Raw genomic sequence first — 25,241 nt, 5'->3', positions numbered from 1 at the left:
CCACAGGAGGGCCTTAGGGACCCCGACGAGACAAAGCTTCCAGTTTCGGGAGGGTGGGGGCACCCAACCCACCCATCTGCCGTAGCCCTTCCCTCCTCTTTGACGGGTGCCCTAAACAGCTCCCCTCAACGTCCAGGCAGGAAGACGGGAGTGTACCCTTTGCGGTTAGGCAGGCTGCGTCGCCAGGCTGTTCCCAGTCCTTTCCTTCGAAGCCGCCCCTTTGCGTTTCCCCGGGCCTTGTCTATCTCCCAGCCTCGTTTCTCCAGTCCTCTCGGCCATGCCTTTTCTCCTGCTACACCCCTTTCCCTGGCCACTGCCTCACCCTGGGGTCCTGGCTGCTGCCATACCTCGCCCTGGAAAACCAGTGAGGAATCCAAAGAAGGACGAACAAGAAGCATTCAGGCAGGGTGTTTTATTCTTCAGGGACAAAGCTGGGCTCTGTGAGATATCCCTGCTGTACGGCCTAGAAGCTTAATCAGAATTCTCAAACAGAAGAACTGGAACCTTTTTTCCTTCTTCCTGGTTTATCTGTAGCTCTTGGGCAAACCAACATCTCTGTTCAAAAGAAGGAAAAACAGTTAGTCCAATCCTTTTCTTTTAAAGCCCAGTCAATAAAACCCATCTCTTTTCACAAGACCACCACAGCAAGAAAGCAGGAAAGCCAGTATAAAATGAAATCTAAATTTGTAGTACCTTTTCTTTTCCAAATCTAGCTGGAATTTCTCACTTGTTTTCCTTTCGACGAAGCTAACCACCAGCATTTCTCCTAAAGAAATTGTTGTTTGAAAAGTTTAATATGTTTACAGTGTGAAGTGCTAGTTCTTGGAATATCTCCAGATATTACTGTCCTGTGCCAGAACATGATCCCTGAGTCACAGGTGCCCAGAAACTGGAATGTGATGGCATAGAAAAGGGTTGGAGTCCACTGAGCCAGGAGAGGTATGGGAGGCTTGGTACAGTGTTTAATAGAGACCCATCACCACCAGGAGGTGGAGGAACAGATGGAAGAATACCCACACGGCAGATTCTTCTGCAGCCATTTAAAAAAAAATGAGCCACATTGACTTGGAGAGATTTCCTTGGGTATTGCTGATGCATAACATTAAGATGTAAAGTCATGCATATAATCGAACTCCAATATATGCACATTTGCAAATGTTTATGTAATAATGTTGCTGAATATCAACACACAGGATGCCAAGTTAAGAGGATGGGACATATACTAAAAAGCAATCTTTTAGCCGGACTCGGTGGCTCAGCCTGTAATCCCGCACTTTGGGAGGCTGAAGTGAGTGGATTGCCTGAGCTCGCGGGTTCGAGACCTGCCTGGGCAACTTGGTGAGACATCATCTCTACAATAAAATAAAAATATCAGCCGGGCATGGTAGCACATGCCTGTAATTCTGGCTACTCGGAAGGCTGAGGCGGAAGGATCGCCGGAGCCCAGCAGGTCGAGGCTGCAGTGGCCGGGAGCGGCCACTGCACTCCAGTCTGGGCGACAGAGTGAGACTCCAACTCAAAAAAAAAAAAAAAAGCAATTTTTTTTTCCTCTGAAATTCAAATTTGATTGCATGTCCTATAATTTTCTTCTCTAAATCTGGCAATCCTATTATATAAGACTGGAGAAAGGTGTGAAAGAAATTATACCAAATTGTTAGAGGCAAGGGAAATGGTACTAATAACATTCCCAGCAAGGATGAAATTAACCCATTTTAGTAAAATTATGCGCTTATGTACATATATAGACACATAAATAAGAAAAAAATTAGGCCCATCTTTTTGTAGGGAGTGTGCATCATATATTAAGCAAGAAAGGCAAATGGTAGAGTAATGAGTATAGTAAGCTGATTTGTGGGAAAAAGAAACAATTCAAACCCTGTGTATGCTTGTTCGGGTTTGTGTGAGCAAAGATAAAGCTTTGAAAAGATGACCATAAGGCTGTTGAAATTGGTATCTCAGGGCATGGGATTGGGGAAGTAGGGTTAGTTTTGCTTTTATACTTCTTTATATGTTATTATACCAACTAATTACAACAAAATCTAGTTGATGTAGAAAAACATCAGCTAGGCAAGGTGCAGTGGCTCACACCCATAATATCTGCACTTTTAGGAGGCCAAGGCAAGAGGATTACGTGAGCCCAGGAGTTTGAGACCAGCCTGGGCAACATAGCAGGGCATCGACTCTAACTCAAGATGGATTAAAGACTTAAATGTCAGAACCGAAACTATAAAATTCCTAGAAGAAAACCTAGGAAAAACTCTTCTGGACAAAGAATTTATGACTAAAACCTCAAAAGAAAATGCAACAAAAACAAAAACAGGTGGGACTTAATTAAACTAAAAAGCTTCTGCACAGCAAAAGAAATAATCAACACAGCAAATAGGCAACATACATCTTGGGAGAAGGTATTTGCATCTGACAAAGGGCTAATATCCAGAATCTATAAAGAACTCAAGCAAATCAGCAAGAAAAAAGCAACCTCACTAAAAAGTGGGCAAATGACACGAGCAGACATGTCTCAAGTGAAGATATACAAATGGCTAACTAACATGAAAAAATGTTCAGCATCACTAATTGTCAGGCAAATGCAAATTAAAACCACTATGACATACCACCTTATACCAGTCAGAATGGCCATTATTAAAAATTCAAAAAACAATAGATGCTGGCACAGATATGGAGAAAAGGGTATGCTTATACATTGTTATTGGGAATGTAAATTAGTACAACCTTTATGGAAATTGGTATGGAGATTTCTTGAAGAACTAAAAGTAGATCTACCATTTGATTCAGCAATTATACCACTAGGTATCTACCCAAAGGAACAGAGGTCATTATATTAAAAAGACCTCTGCACCGCATGTTCATCGCAGCACAATTCACAATTGCAAAGATGTGGAATCAACCTAAATGCCCATCAACCTATCAGTAGATAATGAAAAATGTGGTATAGATACACTATAAAATACTATCCAGCCATCAAAAAGTATGAAATAATGTCTTTTGCAGCAACTTGGGTGGAATTAGAGAATATCATCGTTTTGTTTTTGTTTTTGTTTTGAGTTGGAGTCTCACTCTGTCACCCAGACTGGAGTGCAGTGGGGGCTCCGGCCACCGCAGCCTCGACCCGCTGGGCTCTGGCTATCCTTTCGCCTCAGCCTTCCAAGTAGCGGGAATTATAGGCGCGTGCTACCACGCCCGGCTAATTTTTTGATTTTATTGTAGAGATGAGGTCTCGCCTGCCCAGGCGGGTCTCAAACCCGCGGGCTCAGGCAATACCACTCACCTCAGCCTCCCAAAGGCATGGGATTATAGGCTGAGCCACCGAGCCTGGCTGGAGAACATCATCTTAAGTGAACTAACTCAGAAACAGAAAACCAAACTCCTTGTAATGTTCTCACTTGTAAGTGGGAACTAAAACTAAGGATCTGCAAAGGCACAGAGAATGCTATAATGGACACTGGGGGCTCAGAAGGGCGAGGATGGGAAGGGGTGGATGGATGAAAAGTCACCTATCAGGTACAATGTGCACAGGTTAGGATGGTGGGTACACTTAAAGCCCAGACTTCCTCGCCACCATACAAAGCAACCATGCAACCAAAAACTCTTTGTACCCCCTGAAGATATTGAAATAAATAAAATAAAAAGAAAAATATCAAATAGTAAAATATTTTGAAATGAGGCATCTAGTCTGGAGTAACAGCATGAATTTTGATGCTATGTACATGTAGATTCCAGGCTAGATTCTGCCACTCCCTAGTTGTATAATCCTTGGGAAGCCACTCTACTTTTCTGTCTAGTGTCCTTATCTGTAAAATGGGGATAAAATACATGCTTATTGTTTATAATGAAGATTAACTGTTTATAATGTTATATTATTGTTTAGAATGAAGATTAACTGTTTGTAGAGAGCTTTGTATTATAACTGCACTCAGTGGTTAACTACCTCCAGTGCCAATTGTTGCTATTACCAGAAAATAATCTAGGATATAAAAATCAGGATATTCAGGGAGATGGCTGCAAACCCTGATTTGCTTGATGCAAACCTTGATCTGTTTTGAGGAAATTCACCAACCGACTTAGGATCTTGACCAAGACACTGCTGATCTCTGGGCCTCAGTGCCATGTCTATATCATGAGTGAGATAGAATGGGTACCCTCTGCTTCATTCATTTACTCAACAGTTTGGAAGCACTTGCTGTGCGTCAATCCCCGGGTTAGGAGCTGGAGACACAAAGATGAGAGGTCTGACTTTTCCCTCAAAGGTGACCCAGTCTCTGGGAGGTGGTGAAGACAAACGAGATGGTCAGTGCTATGAGAGAATGCATTAGGACACACAGAGAAGGGGAAGACATGGATGGGCAATTTATCTACAACGTTTCTGAACATCCTGCAGGTCTTGGATTTCTTCAAGACACTGTCCAGATGGTTCAGAGCTAGGTAAGCAGAGAACAGAGGCTGGGTACCTGATGACGATTTAGGGTTGGCAGGGGAAGTAGGATACCACACTGAGAACATCTCCTCAGAATGTCATAGGCTGCCTCATCTTCTATAAGAGATGTGGTCCTGGGATTGAGCTCAGACTTCAAAAATGGGTTGATGGTTTTGTTTTTGCCATTTAGTGCTGTGTTTAATGGACTTTGAGAAAAAGAAAATCTGTTTTTATATATTATCTTTGGATGGACATCTGTCTCCACCGTGGAAGTTTGATTTTCAGCAGCCTGGCTTGTTAGAGATGGAGGAGGAATTTCTGGCTTTCCGATTGGAAAATGTTTCTCAGACTCTGAGTTTGGGCAACATTCATCCTGCAATTGTTAATAATATATCAAATTAAAAAATGACTTCAGCATTAATGACCAGACAATACAGTATACTGACAATATGGTGTACCTATATAAACACTTAGCGATGCTGTATAAAATATGACAAACATTCTATTTAAGTTCATAGCTGACTTTACAGGAAAGGAAGAAAACTTCACATTCCAGGAATTGAGGAATGGCTGGTTGCTATGGTTTGGATATGTCCCCTCCAAAATTCAGGCATTGCCAATGTGATTGTTGAAGAGGTGGAACCTGTGGGAAGTGATTAGGCCATGAGGGCCTCTCCTTTGTTAGTGGGATTAAGGACCTCATAAAAGAGGTTTCATGCTGCATTTGGCTAGCCTGCCCTTCTGCCATCTGCCATTCTAGGGGACATCAAGAAGGCCCTCACTTGTGGGCCAGAGAGAGAATGGGATGTCTTAAAGAAGCCAATAGAACATACACAACTCACAAAACAGACATATCCACAAGGAAAACAAAACATAAGCATAAAACATTACAAAGCCCCATCCTAATATAGTAACTTTAGAAAATAAAAAATAAAGTAAAATAAAAAAAGAATGGCTGAGCATGGTGGCTCACACCTGTAATCCCAGCACTCTGGGAGGCCAAGGTGGGAGGATTGCTTGAGCCCAGGAGTTTGAGACCAGTCTAAGCAACATAAAGAGACCTCATCTCTATAGAAAATAGAAAATTTAGCTGGGCATGGTGGTATATGTCTGTAGTTCCAGCTACTTGAGAGGCTGAGGCAGAAGGATTGCCTGAGCCCAGGAGGTCAAGGTGAGTCATAATCATGCCACTGTACTCAGTCCAGGTGACAGAGTGAGACCCTATCTCAAAAAAAAAAAAAAATTCTGTTCCACAGATGAGAAGCAACGAGTGCGAGAACATCAACAATTCCCAAAACCAAAGTGTTTCGACATCCACAAAGGATCCTGCCAGCTCCTGAGCAATGGATCCTAACCAGAACACATTGTTCCTAATGTTAGATATAGAATCCCAAATACGGGTGGCAAAGAGATTCAGTGAGATCCAAGAGAAAATGAATACCCAAATCAAACAGGACAAAAAAAAAAAAACAACAACAAAACAGTCTAAGAAGTGAAAGCTGGTTTGGCCATCCTGAAAAAGGACCAAACTGAATTTCTGGAAATGGAGAATTCACTTCAGGAATTTTAAAACACAATCACAAACCTTAATAGCAGACTTGACCTGAAAGAAGAAAGAATTTCAGAATTTGAAGACCTAATTCAGCTCAGTCAGACAAAAATTTTAAAAATGAACAAAGCCTTTAAGAGGTATGGGATTATGTAAAGAGACCAAATCTACATTTAATCAGCATTCCAGAGAGAGAAGGGGAAAATGAAAGCAACCTGGAACAAGCTTTATAAGATATTGTTCAAAAAGACATCCCTTATCCTGCTAGAGAAGCTTCCATACAGATATAAGAAATTCAGAGAACTTCAGTGAGGTACTACATGAGACAACTATCCCCAATACACATCATCATCAGACTAGCCAAGATCATCATGAAAGAAAAAGGCAGCTAGAGAGAAAGGACAGACTACTTACCAAAGGAAACCCATCATATTAACAGCAAATCCTTACAAGTCTGAAGAGTTTGGGGGCTCATTTTTAGCAATCTTAAAGAAAAGCAATGCCAGCCAAGAATTTCTTACCCTACCAAACTATGCTTCATAAAGGACAATTAAAGTCTTTCTCATACAAGCAAGCACTAGAGGGAATTTGTCACCTCCGTACCAGCCCTACAAAAGATACTTAAAATAGTTTTAAACATGGAAATGAAAGAATGATACCTCCTAACACAAAAGCACATACAAGCATGCAGCTTACAGACCATACAAGTCAATCACAAAGCTGAGAACACAAAACGACTTCTTAACAATATGACAGGGGCAAACCCTTACACATCAATAGCTGATATGAATGTTAACAGATTAAATGCAACATTTAAAAAGCAGAGTGGCAAATTGGATTAAAAAAATAAAACATGGTCTGTTCTTCCTCTGTCTTCAGGAAACCCATCTTACTTCTAATGACACCTATAGGCTCAAAGTATAGGGATGGAGAAAGATCGTCTATGCAAATGGAAAATTTAAAAAAAGCAAGGGTCACTATATTCTTATTTTAGATAAAACAGACTTTAAACCAATAAAAGTAAAAAAGGACAATGAAGGACACTACCTAATGATAATAAAGGGCTCAATTCAACAAAAAAAATATTTATCTTAAATATATATACACTTAACATAGGAGCTTGAAGATTTATAAAACAATTTCTACTTAACTTAGGACATAGACAGCCACACAATAATAGTGAGGGTCTTTAACATCCTGCTTACAGCTTTAGATAGATCATCAAGGCAGAAAACTAACAAATCTGAGACTTCAGTTAGATACCTGGCCAATTAGATCTAACGGACATCTACAGAACACTCTACCCAGCAAACACAGAATATACATTCTTCTCATCTGCACATGGAATATACTCTAAGATCAACCATGTATTTGTCATAAATCCAACCTGAATAAATTCCAAAAAGTCAAAATCATACCAAGCATATTCTCTGACCAGAATAAAAATAGGTATCAACACCAAGGAGAACCCTCAAAAACACACAAATACATGGAAATTAAATAACTTGCTCCTCAATGATTATTGGGCAAAAACCAAAATCAAGACAGAAGTAAATAGATTCTTAGAAACAAATGAAAATAATGATACAACATACCAAAACCTCTGGGATGCCTTTCCATCTGTGCCAAGAGGGGAGTTTATAATATTACATGCCCACATCAAGAAAATAGTGAGATCTCAAATAAACAGTCTAATGCCACGTCTAAGGGAACTGGAAGAACAAGAACAAACTAGACCCAAAGCTAGCAGAAGAAGAGAAAAAACCAAAATCAGAACAGAAATAAATGAAATTCAGGCCAAACAAAATAAAAGAAAACAAACCATACAAAGGATCAATGAGTAGAAAAGCTGGTTCTTTGAAAGTATAAATGAGATTGACAGTCTCCTGGTCTGGCCAGATGGAAGAGAGAGAGAGAGAGAGAGAGAGAGAGAGAGAGAGCGAGAGAGAGAGAGAGAGAGAAAGAGAAAATGAATTTAAATACAATAAGAAATGAAAAAGGGGATGTTACAACTGATTCTGAAGATATACAAAAGGTTCTCAGACATTTTTATAAACATCTGCACGTGTGTAAGAGATCTACAGGAAATAGATAAATTCCTGGAAACCTCCCAAGATTGAAACAGGAAGAAATTGAAACCCTGAACAGACCAACAATAAGCCATGAAATTGACTTATTAGTTTAAAAAACCTGCCTACTAAAAAAGGCTTCAGACCAGAATTCTATCATACATAAAAGGAAGAGATGGTATCAATCCTACTGAAAGTATTCAAAGAAAAAGAGAAGGAAGGACTCCTCCCTAACTCATTCTACAAAGCCAGTATCATCCTGATACTAAAAAATGGCAAAGATACAACAAAGAAAGAAAACTACAGGCCAATATCTCTGATGAACATAGATGCAAAAATCCTCAACAAAATACTAGCAAACCTCATCCAATAGCGCATTACCAGGATCATTCATCATAACCAGGTGGGTTGTATTCCCAGGATGCAAGGCTGATTCAACATATGCAAATCAATAAATGTAATCCACCATACAAACAGAAGTTAAACCAAGAACCACATGATTATCTAAATAGACACAGAAAAAGTATTTGATAAAATCCAACATCCCTTCATGATAAAACCCCAGCCATTTAGGTATGGAAAGTTCATTCCTCAAAATAATAAGAACTATCTATGATAAACCCACAGTCAAAATCATACTTAATGGGCGAAGTTGGAAGCATTCTCCCTAAGAACCAGAACAAGACAAGGATGTCCACTCTCACCTCTGCTATTTAACATAGTCATGGAAGTCCTAGCCAAAAGGATCATGTAAGAGAAAGAAATAAAATTATCTAAATAGGAGAATAGGAAGTTAAATTACCTCTCTTCGCAGATGTTATGATTCTATACCTAGAAAACCCAAAAGAGTCCACCAAAAAACCTCCTAGCACTGATAAATGACTTCAGTAAAGTCTCAGGACACAAAATTAATGCTCAAAAATCAGTTGCATTTCTATACACCAACAACAAACAGGCTGAGAACCAAATCAAAGATGCAATCTCATTCACAATAGCAACAAAAAAAGGAAAATACCTCAGAATACATCTAGTCAAAGATGTAAAATATATCTAAAACAAGAACTACAAACACTGCTGGAAGAAAAAGATGACAGGAACAAATGAATAAATATCCCATGCTTATGGATTGGAAGAATTGATATTGTTAAGATACTCTTGCTGCCTAAAGCAATCTACAGATTCAACACATTTCCTATCAAACTACCAGAATCTTTTTTCAAAGACCTAGAAAAGATAATACTTAAATTCATATGGTAGCAAAAAAGAGCCTGAATAGCCAAAGCAATCCTAAGCAAAAAGAACAAAGCTGGAGGCATCAAATTGCCATTCTTCAAACTTTACTACAAGGCTATAGTAATAGTAACAGCATGGCACTAGTACAAAAAAAGACACATAGACCAATTGAACAGAATAGAGAACCCAGAAATAAAACCACTGACCTACAACCAACTCACCTTTGACAAAGTCAACAAAAACAAACATTGGGGAAGGACACCCTATTCAGCAAATGGTGCTGGAAAAAACTGGCTAATCATATGCAGAAGAATGAAGCTGGCCCCCTACTTAGCATTATATACAAAAATTAACTCAAAATGGATTAAAGACTTAAATGTAAGACCCAGAACTATAAAAATCTTACAAGAAAACCTAGAAAGCACTCTCCTGGACATCAACCTATGCAATGACTTCATGACTAAGCTCTCAAGAGCAAAGACAGTGAAAACTAAGATTGGCAAGTGGGATCTTATCAAGTTAAAAAGCTCTGTACAGCAAAAGAAACCACAACAGAGTAAAGAGAACTCACAGAATGGGAAAAAATATTTGCAAATTGTGCATTAGACAAAGGTCTAATATCCAGAATCTATAAGACACTCAAATGAATCAACATTAAAAAAACCAAATAACTCCATTAAAAAGTGGGCAAAGAAACGAACAGACACTTCTCAAAGGAAGACATATAAGTGGCCCACAAACATATGAAAAAATGCTCAACATCAGTCATCATCAGAGAAATGCAAATCAAAACCACAATGAGATACCATCTTACACTGGCCAGAATGTCTATCATTAAAACATTAAAAAAACGGATGGTACTGGGAAACTATGGGGGGGAGGGGGATGGGATTAACAGTAGCAAATATCTGTCGGGGGATGGGAAAACACTTCTTATCTACAGGGTGCCTGAATGAAACGTCATTGTACACCTAACCCTTAACTGTACCCCACAAAACCATAATAAGAAATACTGATTAATGAAAAAAAAAAAAAAGATCAAAAAACAAAAACAACAACAACAACAACAAAAAAACATTAAAAAAACAAAACAAAACAAAAAACAAGCGGGTATGGTGGTTCAAGCCTGTAATCCCAGCACTTTGGGAGGCCGAGGCAAGGGGATTGCCTGAGCTCAGGGGTTCGAGACCAGCCTGGGCAACTTGGTGAGAGCTTGTCTCTACAATAAAGCAAAAAATAAGCCTGGCATGGTGGCGCGGGCCTATAGTTCCAGCTACTTGGAATACTGAGGTGGAAGGATTGCCTGAGCCCAACAGGTCAAGGCTGTGGTGACTGTGAGCATGCCACTGCACTTCCAGCTTGGGTGACAGAGTGAGACTCCAACTCAAAAACAAAAACAAAAACAAAACACAACACCAAAAAACAGATGTTGGTGAGGCTGTGGAGAAAAGAGAATGCTTATATACTGTTGGTGGGAATGTAAGCTAGTTTAACTCCTATGGAAAGTGTTTTGTATATTTCTCAAAGAACTAAAAATATATTTGCCATTTGACACAGAAATCCCATTACTTGAGTATATACCTAAAGGTATATACTACCAAAAGAACATTTGCACTCATATGTTTATTGCAGCACTATTCTCAGTAGCAAAAACATGGACTCAACCTAGGTGCCCATCAGTGGTGAACTGGATAAAGAAAAAGTGGCACATATGCACCATGGAATTCTACACATCTATAAAAAAGAACGAAATGTCATTTGCAGCAACATTGGTGTGACTGAAGCCCATCTTTTTAAGCAAATTATCTCAGAAACAGAAAACTGAATACCACATTTTAAGTGAGTGAGAACCCAGAAATAAAACTACTGACCTACGGCCAACTCACCTTTGTCAAAGTGAGAGCTAAACACTGTGCATACATGGGTACAAGGATGGGAGCAACTAAGGGAGGGGGGCAGAAAAGGCAGAAAAGGGTTGAAAAACTGCATCAGGTACCATGTTCACCATCTGCAGGGAACTCAATAGAATATTGTATCATGCCATACACCTATGTAACAAACCAGAACATGTACCCCTTGAATAGAAAATAAAAAGAAAGTACTTCAGAAAGAAGAAAACACACAAAAAGAAATCAACGTAGAAAACTTGGTATTGCCATTGTAGCTAAAGATGAATTCATAGGGGCTTATTGTATTTACTTTTTACGTTCACATTTGTTTGAAAATCTTTGTAATTTTTTATTTTTAGTTGACATGATAATAGTACATATTTACAGAATACAGAGTGATATTCTGATATATGTATACAATGTGTAATGATCAAATCAGGGTTGTAATAAACATTTAAAAAAATTAAGATGGTAGTAGATTCTATAGCCATCTAACCCATTGTTTTCAGAAATATAAAAAAAAAATTGCCTCCCATGCTTTCTTTCTCAAGAAACTACTTGAGGACTTGTTATATCAAACAAGGAGAAAACCAAGAAAGAGGAAGACCTGACCTGAGATTTGAGGAACCAGATTCTAGCACTGGAGAGAATGGGAGCAATTCCCCAAATGATAATTACTCTATGTTAAAGGCTGAAAACCATAAAACCACCTAGTGTAGATGATTTCAGCATCTAATTTTTGAAAAAAAAAAAACACAAAAAAACTTCTTTTCATGCAAGGCCAAAGATGTACCACTAAACCATTGATATATAAGTAATTGCTAGTAGTATCCCTTTAAAAATTTATCATAACAAATATTAGAACATCCTAGAGTGAACAGTTTTGAGACTTTGTTGTTGCCTACATGTAGAACTCATTTAACCTCTCTCTGTTGTAGGACAGAGAGGGGAGAATTGCTGGAGCAGTGTAGCAATGACCTTGTGTGACCTTGTGTAGGCAAAACAAGGGGATGCAGTGCACTAGTCAGAGGATAAGCTTAAGATGGGAAAACAGAAAGCCCCTCTGTTTTCTGGGGTAACAGGTGGGAAGGTAGAGTGGGTGTGTGGGGATGCTGCCAAGGAGGTAGATCTAGTGTTGAGTGGTTGTGGATGTCTTCTTTTCAAGTAGGAGGTAAATCACTATCCCCATTTTCTTCAAAAGCAGAAAGCAGCTCAGGGAGTTTATACAACCAGCAAGGGGCAGAACAGCCACAATTCAGGATTTCTGACCACAAATCCAGTTCCAAGTTTATTAGCACTCCCTACCTCCCTGCAGCCTTCAAATAAGGAGGTAGGTGTCCTTGGTTGCTAGTCTGAGCATTTTGAAGGGGAGTAGTCAGCTTCACTCATGTAGGTGCACACTAAGTATCTCTGATTCAAACAGAAGATGTGGACCACTTATATAATAGATAAGCATCAACTAAGGAAAGCAAGCTGATAGGTGATTTTCATGCGTAGCTGAGGCTGAGCCTCACTTGGCTGGGGTAGCACTTCTCAAACTTGAAACACCTGGAAAATCTTGTGACCCCCCACATGTTCTGATTTAGGATGTCTACAGGGACAGCCTGAAATTCTGCATTTCTAATAATCTCCCAGGTGATGCTGATGTTGCTGGTCCACGGATCAAAAAAAGCAAGGAACTGATAGGTGGAGACAATCTGAATGTTTATCAACAGGTAGGTCAACAAGATGTGGGATGACCATATAAAGGCCGTAAGAGGAATAAGTGCTGATACACGCTACAACTACAACAGGGATGAGCCTTGAAAACATTACATGAAGTGAAAGAAGCTACTCATGTCAGATGACATAGTATATGACTCTATTCATAGTAAATGTCCAGAATAAGCAAATCCACAGAGATGGAAAGTAGATCAGTGGTTGCTGGAGGCTGGGAAGTTTGGAGAATGGGTAGTAGCTGCTAGTGGGTACTGGATTTCCTTCTGGAGTGATGAAAATGTTCTGGGACTAGATTGCACAACCTTATGAATATACTTAATGTTACTACAGGAATGGTAAATTTTATGCTATGTGTATTTTACCACAATAATAAAAATAATAATAAGAAGAAAGCAAAGAACTGGTCTCTTTAGTTTTGGCATTCTATAGTTCTAGGGATTAAGGGTTAACAGAGAGGTAAACAGCTCTCTGCTCAAGGAGGAAGAGATGGGCTTCTTGGAGAGAAGACTTGGTAGGTTTCCCAGAGGGAAATCCTCTATCTTGTGGAAGAGAGTGGAGCGACTTGGCACAGTGATGCATTCACAGATGCTTGGGGCCGTGGAGGAGTAGTCTGTGAGTGATCCCAGTCAAAAATCGATCAATCAATCACATCCTTGCATCTCCACAGAGTCTCTTTTTTGTACCTACCCCTGATATCAGGAAGATGGAAAAAATCACTCAGCTTTGTTCAATGTCTAATAGAGCTCACAGTCTAATAGAAAAGACTCCCATGTGGGTCAGAAAATGATTAAGACAGGCCCTGTTGAGGATCAAACTGCAATGTCCAGGCCCTGAGGTTGGAGATGGTCTTAGGTGATTGGAGCGTGGGGAATGGTCAAGGAGGTTCCCTGAAGGGCTGGGCACAAATGAAATTCAGTTATGTGTGCAAGTCACTAAAATATTTTTTTGAACAAAGCAAGCATTTTACATATCCATACTATGTAAAATTGGGACCAGAACCTGCCTTTCATGTAACACTTTTGGGAATGTAGACTAGCTATTGGCACCATTAGAAATTTACTAATTGCTACTCACCATATGGTGGGCATACTTGTTTCCTGGAATAATTTGCTTGCAATAAGAACAGTAGATTTTTGTTTCAGGAGTTGACATTCTTTCTCCTGAATAAGTACAGAAAACACCACAAATGATTGCCCTTGACAATGACTAGCCCAACTTTCCCACAACTGCCTACACGGCCTATACTCATGAATATGAACTGCCCCCAGGCCTGCCTGGCCTTGAGTTTCCAGTACTACCAGTGTCCTGAACCACACAGGTATCCCTTGAGGGATTTCTTTATGGCCACAGATGAGGCCCACTTGGGGCAGTAGCTGCCCTGATGGAGAGATATTTTCCTGGAACAGGATGGGTTTCTAAGATGAAGGGAGCTCTAACCCTGATGACACTCCTGTTGGATCTGATTGCCCTCTCATTCAACCAGTTTCCAAGCTCTGTGATCAGATGAGGTGTTGATTGTATATATCTTTGTTGATGGTGTTAAAGCTATGTTATGTTGTGTTACATTGATGAAATTGTGTTGCATATTGTGTTGAAGGCTAGCTATGCTGAAATGAAGGAAATGTACATGAATCTTGTACTTTCCAGTTTCTCACTGGCCAATTTTGACCTTGGGTATATAGTTTACCAGGAGAGAGTTACTGTCCAAGGGTTTTAGACTTTCTCCCATGTTATCAAAACAGCAAATGAAATCAACAAAAGATCTACCACATTGATGAGTGTATCCTCAGTAAATATACCCTCATAAAGAGGTAACTGGGTTGGGTTGGGCACAGTGACTCATGCCTGTAATCCCAGCATTTGGGGAGGTAATGGTGGGAGGATTTCTTGAGCCCAGGAGTTTGAGACATGCCTGGGCAACATAGCAAGACCTTGTCTCCGCAGAAAATAAAAAAAAATTAGCCAGGTGTGGTGGTGACAGATACTTAGGAAGTTGAGGTGGAAGGGCTTGAGCCAAGGAGGTTGAGGCTGCAGTGAGCTTGTGCCAATGCACTCCAGCCTGGGAGACAGAGGGAGACTCTGACTCAAAAAAAAAAAAAAGATAACTAGGTCAAGAGAACATAAAATGGTACCAGGGAGACAATACACAGGCCCAAAGTCCAGGAGCCGCAGCTAGCTCTGTTCCGGCCATTGCTGATAGTGGAGAAAGCTCTAGAGTTGGTGCCAGAAAACATGGATGTCCATTTTTATTTCTGCCTCTAGCAAGCCCCTGCTTTATTCTGTGTGTAGGTTTCTCATATGTAAATAGATACAGGTCTGGCGGGCTAGGATTGTGCTGGAGGAGCCTATTTTCTAGGGCTCCCCATGGCCTCCTCACTCATTTGTGTGACTTCCAGGGCCCACCCTGGCCTTCTGGTCTCTCTGGACCAGTCATCTGATGATGAGCAGACGCATAAGAAGGCCACTCTGATGCATGGTTAGAACCAGAATAGCCAGATGAGTTGAGACCCACACAACAAATATCCTTACCATCTGTCCTATTGAGAGTTTCCATCCCTTGCATCCCATCCAGGAGAGGCTCTGGCATTTGAAGTGTCTGTCTTCCACCCCAGCCTGTGTCCTCACCTTTCCCGAGCCAGGCCTCTTTGCTCTGACAGACATTTTTGTGCTGGGCCAGCACTCGGAGCATGATGTACAGGCCACAGTCTGGGCAGAACTCTGTCTGTTTGCCACAGTAGGACTCGTGGACCTTCAGCTTGTTGAGCTGCACAGCCAGGTCGCAGAACTGACACTCAGTGGGGCGCTCCTGGAATTTCTTGGCCTGTGGGAGGCAGTAGGAAGAGCCTGATTGGTGGCCTCTTTGCAGGCAGATCAGGGATGTGTGCCCATCTCCCTAGGGAAGTGAAACCAGTAAGAAAAAGCAGATGAGAAGGGCCAGAGTGAGGGACTGCCCTCTGGAAATCTGGCCTCTCTTGTATTCATGGACCATGGAAAGCCCTTCTGACCAGCTTCTGTGGGTCAGCAGGACCTCTGTCTCTGTGGTGGGCTAGTTTGCCACTGCTCTCTGACCCTACTGGTGGAAATTTCTATTAAAATTGTCTTAGGCTGGGCGCGGTAGCTCAAACCTGTAATCCCGGCACTTTGAGAGGCCGAGACGAGAGGATTGCCTGAGTCCTGGGGTTCAAGACAAACCTGGGCAACTTGGTGAGACCTTGTCTCTACAATAAATTTTTTTTTAAAAGTTGGGCATGGTAGCACACACCTGTTGTTCCAGCTACTTGGAAGGCTGAGGCAGAAGGATAGCCTGAACCCAGCAGGTCAAGGTGTGGGGGCCGTATGGTGTTGCATGTGTGGGCAACAGAGTGAGACTCTGACTAAAAAAAAAATTGTCTTAAAGGAGAAAGCACACATGATACTCACTTCATGAAATTCCAGCAAGGGCTTCTGCATGCTTTGCTGACACATTGCACCTGACCTAAGCACACACAGAGACAGAGAGAGAGAGAGAGAAAGAGAGAGAGAGAAAGAGAGAGAGAGAGAGAGAGAGAGAGAGAGAGAGAGAGATGTGGGTTGCATCTAGCCCTCATTGCCTTTCCCACATTGGCTCATGGAGTTCCAGGTTTGGGTCTGTGAGCTCCTGAAGGACAGGGACCAGGTGTGTCACTACCTCAATCTCCCTCTAGCACCCAGCCTGGTGTTCAAGAAGGGTTTGCTAGACCAGCTTGAGTTGAAATGGCTGAGCTCAATCTCTGGAAAGACAGATGAGGGGAGGGGCCCCAGGAGAGATGGACAAGAAAAGATAGGAAAAAAAAATCAGCTCAACATGACTGTCTCCTTGGGTCCCACTTTGCACTTCCCCTCTTCACAAACCTGAAAAGTATATCCAGCCTTTCCTGAAACAGGACCCCTTGCCTTGGCCAGGCCCACAGCCTGTAATGTCCGGGAAGGACAAGATGGGAAAGCTGGGAGTAGGCTCAGCTTAGTGGAAGAAAGGGAGGATTCCCACATACTCTTCACCGGGCTGCAGGTAGAGGGACTAAATGACTTCTCTGGCAGCCACATGAGTCACTGCAGGGAGGACTGGACCCTTGCCCTGGCTCCCAGACCCCCGTCCTCCTGCCATTCCCTCACCTGCTGGTGCTTGTCCCTGCAGTGCTCCTCCATCTTCACCCTGGGGATGGGCTCCTCACACTCTGGGCATATGACCAGGAACTGCAGGCAGTGGGCCTCATGGAGGGCAAAGTGGGCAGAGGCCATGCTTCTTTTGCTGCAGGATCAATGGGCGCCGGCGGGGTTGGGGGGGGAGGGAATAGAACTATTTTCGTGGTATAAAACATGGAACCATATTTCACATCCAGGACTAGATCTTCAGAGGCCTTAAGCACTGCAAATATGATGATGATGACACCACCTGCCCTACCCTCCCTATGTTGGTCCAAGATCAGAACAAGGAACAAGGAACGTGTAAGCTCTACAAAATTCTTACACTGTCCAGGGAGGTGAGTAGGAAGGAGCAGGAAGGAGAGATGACAAAGGGGCACGAGGCAACTATTGGGGTGAAGGATAGCTTCATTATCTTCACCGTGGGGATGGTGTCATGGATGTATATATTAATAACATATTTAAAATCTTATCAAATGCTACACTTTAAAATGTCTATGTCAATTATACTTCAGCAAAGCTGTTTTTAAAATGAAGCAAGTGCCAAATTCTTTCAAACATTTTTTCTGGTGCCCCTGCTTGGCACACGTCAGTTAGTAAGGCAGCCCTGCCATGCCCGTACTTTCTGCCTGGACAGTGTCAACTTCCAGCAATCTTCAAAGCAAGAGCTTCCCAAGTCTCTGAAAGGGAGGGCCATTCCCCCTCCAGCTTCCCCTGTACTGACCCACAGAGGGCCCAGGTCGCTTCTTGGAGACCCCAGAGAATGAAGTCGTCCGAGCCTCCCACTTCTGAGACAGGCATTCTTCTTTAACAAACCTCTTCACCAAGGAATACCTCCTACTGTTTCCATCAGCCCTTGTTTGTGGCAGCTTGGGAGAAAAACTTGTTGCCTGTAGCCCTAAAGGCCCAAAGGACACCTGGCAGTCAAAGCCTCACTCCTCTTGGTCTGAGCAAGCTCTTTGCTTCTGCTCTGTCCAGGTAGATGGTGCACAGGCTGTGTCTCCCCTTCCTCTGTTCTTTCCCCTCTGCCTGGTCTGGCCCCTTTCCCCTCTGCTCTTCTTCCTGGGCTGGATGAGAGACCAGAGAACTCAAAGGGAGCAAAGTTCTCTGGGGAGGATCCACTTGATCCCTGCCACAGGTAGGGGGCTTTGAGTGTGAGCCTCTTTGGTCAGGGTCTCCTCCACTAGAGTTGTGGTCCTGGCCTCCTGCTTTGCCCTCCCTGCCCTTCCCACAGTCCCCTCTCAAGGTGAGCGTGGGAATAGCCCTGAAGAATCTCTGTGGGCCTCCTTTCTTTCTAAGAATGGTATGAGCCTGGGCACAGTAGCTCATGTCTATAATCCCAGCACTTTGGGAGGCCGAGGTGAGAGGATTGCCTGAGCCCACGGGTTCAAAACCAGCCTGGGCAACTTGGCGAGTCCTCATCTCTACAATAAACCAAAAAATTAGCCGGGCATGGTGGCATGTGCCTGTAGTTCCAGCTATTTGGAAGGCTGAGGCGGAAGGAACGCCTGAGTCCAGCAGGTCAAGGCTGCAGTGGCCGGGAGCGTGCCACTGCCCTCCAGCCTGGGCGACAGAGTAAGGCTCCTGCTAAAAAAAAAAAAAAAAAAAGAATGGCATGAAGACCATATTACCAGAATCTCAATTAGGATCCAAGATCTGACAAATATGAGTAACCCAGTAAGGACAATTGGCCTGGCTTTTTTATTTCAAGACTGTCCTAGAAAGTATAAAATTTGGGAGGGATAGGGGAGACAGCCTCACCCAGAGATGTCCTAAGTGTAAATCCTCCTACCCTGGGGGCCCACAGTTCCCACTAGCTTGTCCTCCTAGGTGTTTTTATATCAGGGCCATTTTCTCCTCACTTTGGGAACAGACTTTTCCTGCCTGCCCATCTCACCAGCCCACCCAGAGTTAGCCATTAGAGAAAGTGCCTTCTTACCAGTTCCTGCACACCTGGAAGGCTCTTTCCATGTTCTGGTCTCTGGAGTCTTTCTGAGTTTCGTTTCCTGCAGACAAGGGTACAAAACTGAAAGTGTTCTAGCAGCCCAGCCCACAGCTTCAGGGAGGGAGGAGATTTTCAGAACTCTCGGCTCAGGGTTGCTCTGGGGTTCCTGTGGCTGGATACTCCCAGAAAGCCCCTCTGCAGCACAGCCAGCCCCTGCCATCTCCTTCGGACTGTGTTGTCACCCTGTGCTGCTGCCATGGGCAGAGTCTACCACCCTGAAGTGAGAGCCAGAGGTCAGGCTTCCCCAGGCAGCAGCTTATCCCCTCACCCCAACTGGCTTCACTCTATCTGGGTCTCCATCCCTTTTCCCGAACCATTGCTCTCCCACCCCTTTCCTGCTTCTCCCTGGGCCTTCCTCTGCAGGAAAGAGGGAACTGCTGCCTTGAACTTAAGGGCTGCTCTCTAAAAGTGGCTCCAGGACTTCCCGTGCTCTGCTCTGGTCTCAGTCAGTGGTGACTTTGAAAACAGAGTCTGCTAAGGAACTGGGGATATGGGGTAGTGTGAGCCCAGAAAAAGTGTTTAAAGTCACATCCTGGGAGTGGAGTCACATACCATTTGACAGCTTGGTGGTCTGGGATGACTACCTAGCTCCCTGACCTTCTCCTCTCTCATTTGTAAAATAATTATAGCAAATACTAATGTAATATAAAGGTGACAGGCACTTTCTATTGAGGTGATTCTATTATCATCTTTAGATGAGGAAACTGAGGCATGAAGGGGTTATGTGACTTGCACAAATCACACAGCCAGTAGGCAGTGTAACTGGGTTTTGCACCCAGGCAGTGTGGTCCTAGGCTTGTCTCTCCTAGAATGGTCATAGGGTCAGGAGATCTGCATTCAAATCCTGACAGTGTGATTAATTAGCAGCTTGAGTCACTGTAGTCTTTCTGGGCTTCTCTGATTCCTCGTGTATTGGACTGCACTGGGGACCTAGGGCACTTTGAGAGTCTAGATGCTCTCAGAAGTTGTGTGCAAAATTGCCCTCATATGAGGATGTGCCTTTTCATGGGGAGGCACCAATATTTTTATCAGACTCTCAAAAGGGGTCCGCACTTCCAGACAGTTATGAACAACTAGTCGAGTTGACCGAAAGTTTTGGAACCATTGCAATTCAAAGAAACCATGTTGTCTGTTAAAGGTCAACACATGTCTAAAATAACAGAGATGCATAGCAGAATCAAGTGGATATAGAACATCAGCAAGTTTGTCTACTTGTGTTTGTCCCCTCCCCCCACCGGAAGAATCATGGTGCAATTAGTTAGAGAAATAAAAGTGATAAAACAGTGTATATAACAATGCAGTGAGAACTGAGAAAATTTGTAATTGCCACCCCATTAGAAACATTTGGATATTATGTACTCCATGTAAAAGGGAGTTTAATGTATACTTCTATTTCCCAAACTTTATTCATTAAAAAAAGTCAGTTTTCAACTGCTTCAATATTCACCTTTATTGTTTTATGAGCACAATTAATATATTAGTGTACACTTGGGGAATTTTGATTGTGGTTGTACACATTTGTATTTCAGTGTCAGCAAGCACACCAGATACATAGCTTTACAATAGCTGATACATACGTAGCAGCTTACCACTAACGCATAAAGAACTTCAAATGGATGTTCAGAATGTCAGAAATCTAAAAGCAATCTCTGTGGTGGGTATGGGTGATAATTACTAGAAGCATTTAGCACGGAACCAGGCCATTTATGGGGTTCTTGGTGCTGGAGGTGGGAGAATGGTAGCTCCCAAGCTTATGTGCACGTTGGAATCGTTTGGGAAACTTAAAGAAAACCATGGATGCCTGCCCAATCCCAGGCACTAGTCCACACGTGGACACGTGGCCTGAGTTTCAGAGATTTTACAAGATCCCAGGTAATTCCAATGTGCAGAGAAACCGAGAGCCCCTGGTGTAGGAGAGAGATGCTGTTCTGGAAGTCGGGTGTTCAGAGTTCTAGAGCCAGAGCTGTGGCCCAAGTCTTCGGCCCTTGGCTTTGCATCTGAAGAACCAGGGGATGTGAATGAATGAGTTTTATCCCAGAAGTGGAGATGTGTCACATGGGGTCAGTCTTGGCACTCAGGAAAGAAAGATTGGACCCTGTGTTACTGCAGAGAAGAGAGCCAGGATCAGTTGATGGGAGTCCTGGGAGGCCCTGAGTGTCCTTCTAGGCAAGCTACTGTGTCCCTGGATGGACCTGTCAGAGATGGAGGAGAACCGGCCCCAGGAGGGAGGCTGGGAGGGTCTAGGATGCAGTGAGCACTCGGCCCTCAGTCGCTGGGGAGGAGCCAGCTGCCCTGTGGGTGAGCTCGCGGGAAGCCCACTCAAGCCAGGATGCACACAAACTCTTCATGGGAGCCGGCCCAGGGTAGCACACAGGAAGAAAAGGACTGATGTCTTGGGATATGGGAACAGGATGTGGAAGCTGCTTACATTCCCTTCTTGCTCAAGAGATTCACTCTAGTGTGCACCCCCCTGGGGTCGTTAGCATTTTCCCAGACTCCAGAAACAGCTGTGCTAACAGAAGGACTCTAAACTACCATCTTGAGCCATGACAAGCAGACCCAGAGAATTCTTGTGATGTCTGCAAGTTGGGTGGGAGCAACCTCTGTGAAGAGGATCACAGGATTAAGGAAAATGCTCAGACATAGGCTCCAGCCTCCAGGCAGACTCTGAAATTCAGGTGCCAAATGAGAGACAGTGTGGTAATAATGATGATCAGAATGATAGGAGGTAATAGTGAATGACTGCTTCAACATTTTCTATGTTCCAGACACCATACTAAGCATTTTACAGTCATTATCTTTGTTTAAATCTACCCCTCAGCTCTAGTATAAGAGTTAGTAGCTCCGTTTTGCAACTACAGAAAACAGAGGCAAAGACAGGTTAGGCAAATTGCTCAAGGTCACACAGCGAATGTCAGAGCTGGGATTCAAACTGGGTTGATCTAATTCAGGTGTCTGCATACTGGACCAAGACCCCATCCACCTCATCTGACAGCTGGTCGTGACAAGAGCACTGGGCCAGGGGACAGAGAAACCATGGCTGACATCCTGATTCCCCTTCTCATCAGCTGGGCAAGAGCCTTAAATCCTCTGACCTTTGCTTCCTACTCCTGTCTTTCTCCAGGCAGTGTGTAAATATCAACAATAATTTTTTAAAAAATGAAATGTTTTTATACACTGTCCCCTGCTGAGATGCCCGGGAATGAGAGATGGAAAAGAGAGGTGTACAGGTGGGACATCTTAGGAGACAGGAATCTGTGATGGGGAAGTGGGGGTGGAATTAGAAGTGTCAGCAGGGCAGCTATTTCTTATTTCTTGTTTTTGCTGTAAATAATGCCTAATGCTTGCTTAAGAATTCTGGCTCGCATGTAACCATACTTGCACAGAGCTTCCCAACCCCTTCTTCCTGGGGAAAACTTTTAACAAGTTTTCCTTTGGTCTCTTTATCTATAGACACAGCTGCCTAAGGAAGCCAGATGGCCTGCCCCAGGTGCCACAAATGGCCCTGTGACCCCTTGCCAGATACCAGAGGAAGTTCAGATCCACTGAAAGACTGGTGCAGACCAGACCAGACAACCCCCAGTTACTTTTAGCTTCATTAGTATATCATTATGTGCGAAAATACCTCCCCTACAGGGAAATCGCTGCCATTTTGTGTACATGCAACCTACGGGGAAGCATGTTCATGAATCACGCCTGTGCCTCTGGAACTCACCCTGTTGATGCTTGCATACCTTCCCCTCCCTGCCCACAACTCCTCAAAACTCCCACATCCTCCACAGGGAGAGGGTGCCTTTAGAGTATGCGCTCCCCCTTCCCATTCTTTGGCCACTGAATTAAACCCGATTGCCTTTCCAATTGGACAATCTTTCTTTGCCTTTGATGCGAAGAACACAGTTTACGGGTGACAAAAGTGACCATGAGTTGTTTTCCATCTACATCCTAAGTTTCTTCCAAGATGTTTCCTCTTGCAGTCTGTCCCACCCGGCACCACCCTTTCCCTTCCCTGTAAAAATTCCAGCAGTTCTTCAAGACCAACTCCTATGCCACTACCAATATGGGACTCATCCCCTTTGTCTCTGGTGGTGGTTAGGTGTCTGCTGTCTTGACTCATCCCCATCCAACCACAGGTCTAGGCAATTTGAGAGCAAGCTCTTTCTGATTCATCACCCCCATCCCTCACCCCCTGCCTTCCTGGAGAGACCCCACGGGCTTTGTGCTTAGTAGGCAGTGCAGTCTGGGGCTTTGTAGTTGTGGGCAGCCAAATGCTGGCTGACCTGAATGGATGGGAAGAGATGTGTTGTGAGATTGCTAAGCAGAGAGTTAGAACTCTCTCCCCATCCATGCAACACCCTAGAACCCAAGGGCTCTCAAGGCATCAGCAATGGCCATTTTCTTTAGATTTTTCAAGATAACTTGTGATTACATAACTAATGCATGAATATACTTCCTTAAAAAAATAGAATGTCACAAATAAAACAAAATTTCTCTTTGACCACCATGCCTATTCCTGAGCCACTACTATTTTTAATCAGACCATGTATGCAGGAACACTCTGGTTAGCACAAAAGCCTGTCCCCATTCCTACTTCAACATGAATCAGTGCTGTGGGTTTGCATGATTTCATCACCTGCCACTCATCTTTGGCTGGTTGCCAACCTCTCCCCAGCCCTGATCTCATAAAACAAAACAAAACAAAAACAAAAACAATAACTAGAGGAGAAGCGCTCTGTTGTGGGCTTAGAATTCCTTTCCAGAACACTGTGGCTACCCGCCTGGCGGTTGTCAGGAGTTTCCGGCGGTCTCTTTGTGTCCAACTTGTGGGGCAGGGGAGGGGGTGAAGGTTGTCACCGAGAGCTGATCCCTCAGCTGTGATTTGGCCAGGCTGGCAATGTTACCTTCACGGGGAGGGGGCAAAGAAGGGGGAGCAGGAACTCCAGGCTGGACCAAGAAACAGCAATCATAATACACACCCCCATGCATTGTTTTGAGGATCAAAAAAGAAATTGTGTGTGGAAGCTGTACCAGGTTATGAAAAACAGGAGAGAATATTAAAAGATTGTTTTAATAGTTGGCTTTGAGAAAGAATCTCATTTAGGTTTTATTCTTTCAAGGCGTCGCTACGCTAAGGAAGATGATGGATGATGTAATGACAGAGATAGTTCACTTCCCAGACAAAATTATATGGTGGAATCACACACACTTCTGTCGGTCATGCCTTTAGAAGGATCCTGTGGTCAGAATGGGCCTGAGTTCTGTGAGACGTGATCATATAGATTGCAGTCTCCCCAAGTGCAACGTGTTTGGGTGGGAGTTTGTTTTTCAGACCACATGCAATTGCATCAAATGACTAGTCTCTGGGTGGAATTCAAGCCTGGGAATATCTGTGATTGTGTTTGGGGCAGACTCCAGGCCTGGCTGGGTGGCAAAGTCAGGGAATGTCCTGCCGGCTACTGCTTAGTTGGCATGTGAAGGGAAGGAACCTTGTCATTAAACTTGTGGGCAAGAAATAGCAACCCCATGGCGTTCCGTCTGTGTCAGTGGTGGCTAGCACTTTCCCTTTCTTTCTTTCTGTGAGAGGTCTGTTTTCACACATTCATAGTTTGGTTTTTTTCCTAGTTAAAACACTTCCTCATCCACTGCCCCTCCTCACCCCCAATCTATTCCCATCCGTTCAGTAATCACAGCCCAAATGTCAAGGACATTTCAGGACCAGTATTATGAGCCTTTTCCCTCTCCCAGGTGATTGTATGGTGATGGTTATCTCCCAGGTGATCATGGTGTGACTATCTTGATTGTTGCCAAATCTCATGGGACACAAGACTATGTATGTAAAAATTTTGTTGTTGCTTTCTTTGGTGTGAGGGAGTATAAGAGAAAAAAAATCAGATTCTGAGAACCTTTTCACTCTTAGAAATTGATGCTGAGCATGGTGGCTCATGCCTGTAATCCCAGCACCTTGGCAGGCAGAGGCGAGAGAATTGCCTAAGCCCAGGGGTTTGAGACCAGCCTAGGCAACTTGACGAGACCTTGTCTCTACAATAAATCCAAAATTAGCCAGGCATGGTGGCTCATGCCTATAGTTCCAGCAACTTGGTAGGCTGAGGCAGAAGGATTGCTTGAGCCCAGTAGGTCAAGGTTGTGGTGGCCGTGAGCATGCCACTGCACTCCAGCCTGGGTGACA

General features: G+C 43.3%; 1 protein-coding gene across 2 annotated transcripts; it reads right to left on the bottom strand.

The window, feature by feature from the left end:
• Nucleotides 1–583: 583 nt before the first annotated feature.
• XAF1 (XIAP associated factor 1) lies at nt 584–19,023 on the bottom strand. Of its 2 annotated transcripts, XM_021718079.1 has the most exons (8): nt 18,992–19,023; nt 17,023–17,158; nt 16,576–16,582; nt 16,312–16,361; nt 15,517–15,712; nt 13,966–14,051; nt 4,467–4,805; nt 584–766 (listed from the first exon to the last, which is right to left on the bottom strand). In XM_021718079.1, the coding sequence occupies exons 1-8, from the start codon at nt 19,021–19,023 to the stop codon at nt 710–712; spliced, it is 903 nt and encodes a 300-aa protein (XP_021573754.1). In that variant the 3' UTR covers nt 584–709. The 2 variants fall into 2 exon arrangements, with proteins under 2 accessions (XP_021573754.1, XP_021573755.1); XM_021718080.1 differs by lacking the exons at nt 16,312–16,361; nt 16,576–16,582.
• Nucleotides 19,024–25,241: the final 6,218 nt, after the last annotated feature.

This window comes from Carlito syrichta, unplaced genomic scaffold (assembly GCF_000164805.1).
Source record: "Carlito syrichta isolate Samal-C Ts95f unplaced genomic scaffold, Tarsius_syrichta-2.0.1 Scaffold311807, whole genome shotgun sequence".
Classification (NCBI taxonomy): domain Eukaryota; kingdom Metazoa; phylum Chordata; class Mammalia; order Primates; family Tarsiidae; genus Carlito; species Carlito syrichta.
The sequence above is the reverse complement of the archived record's forward strand: the minus strand, read 5'-3'. Positions and strand labels throughout refer to the sequence as shown.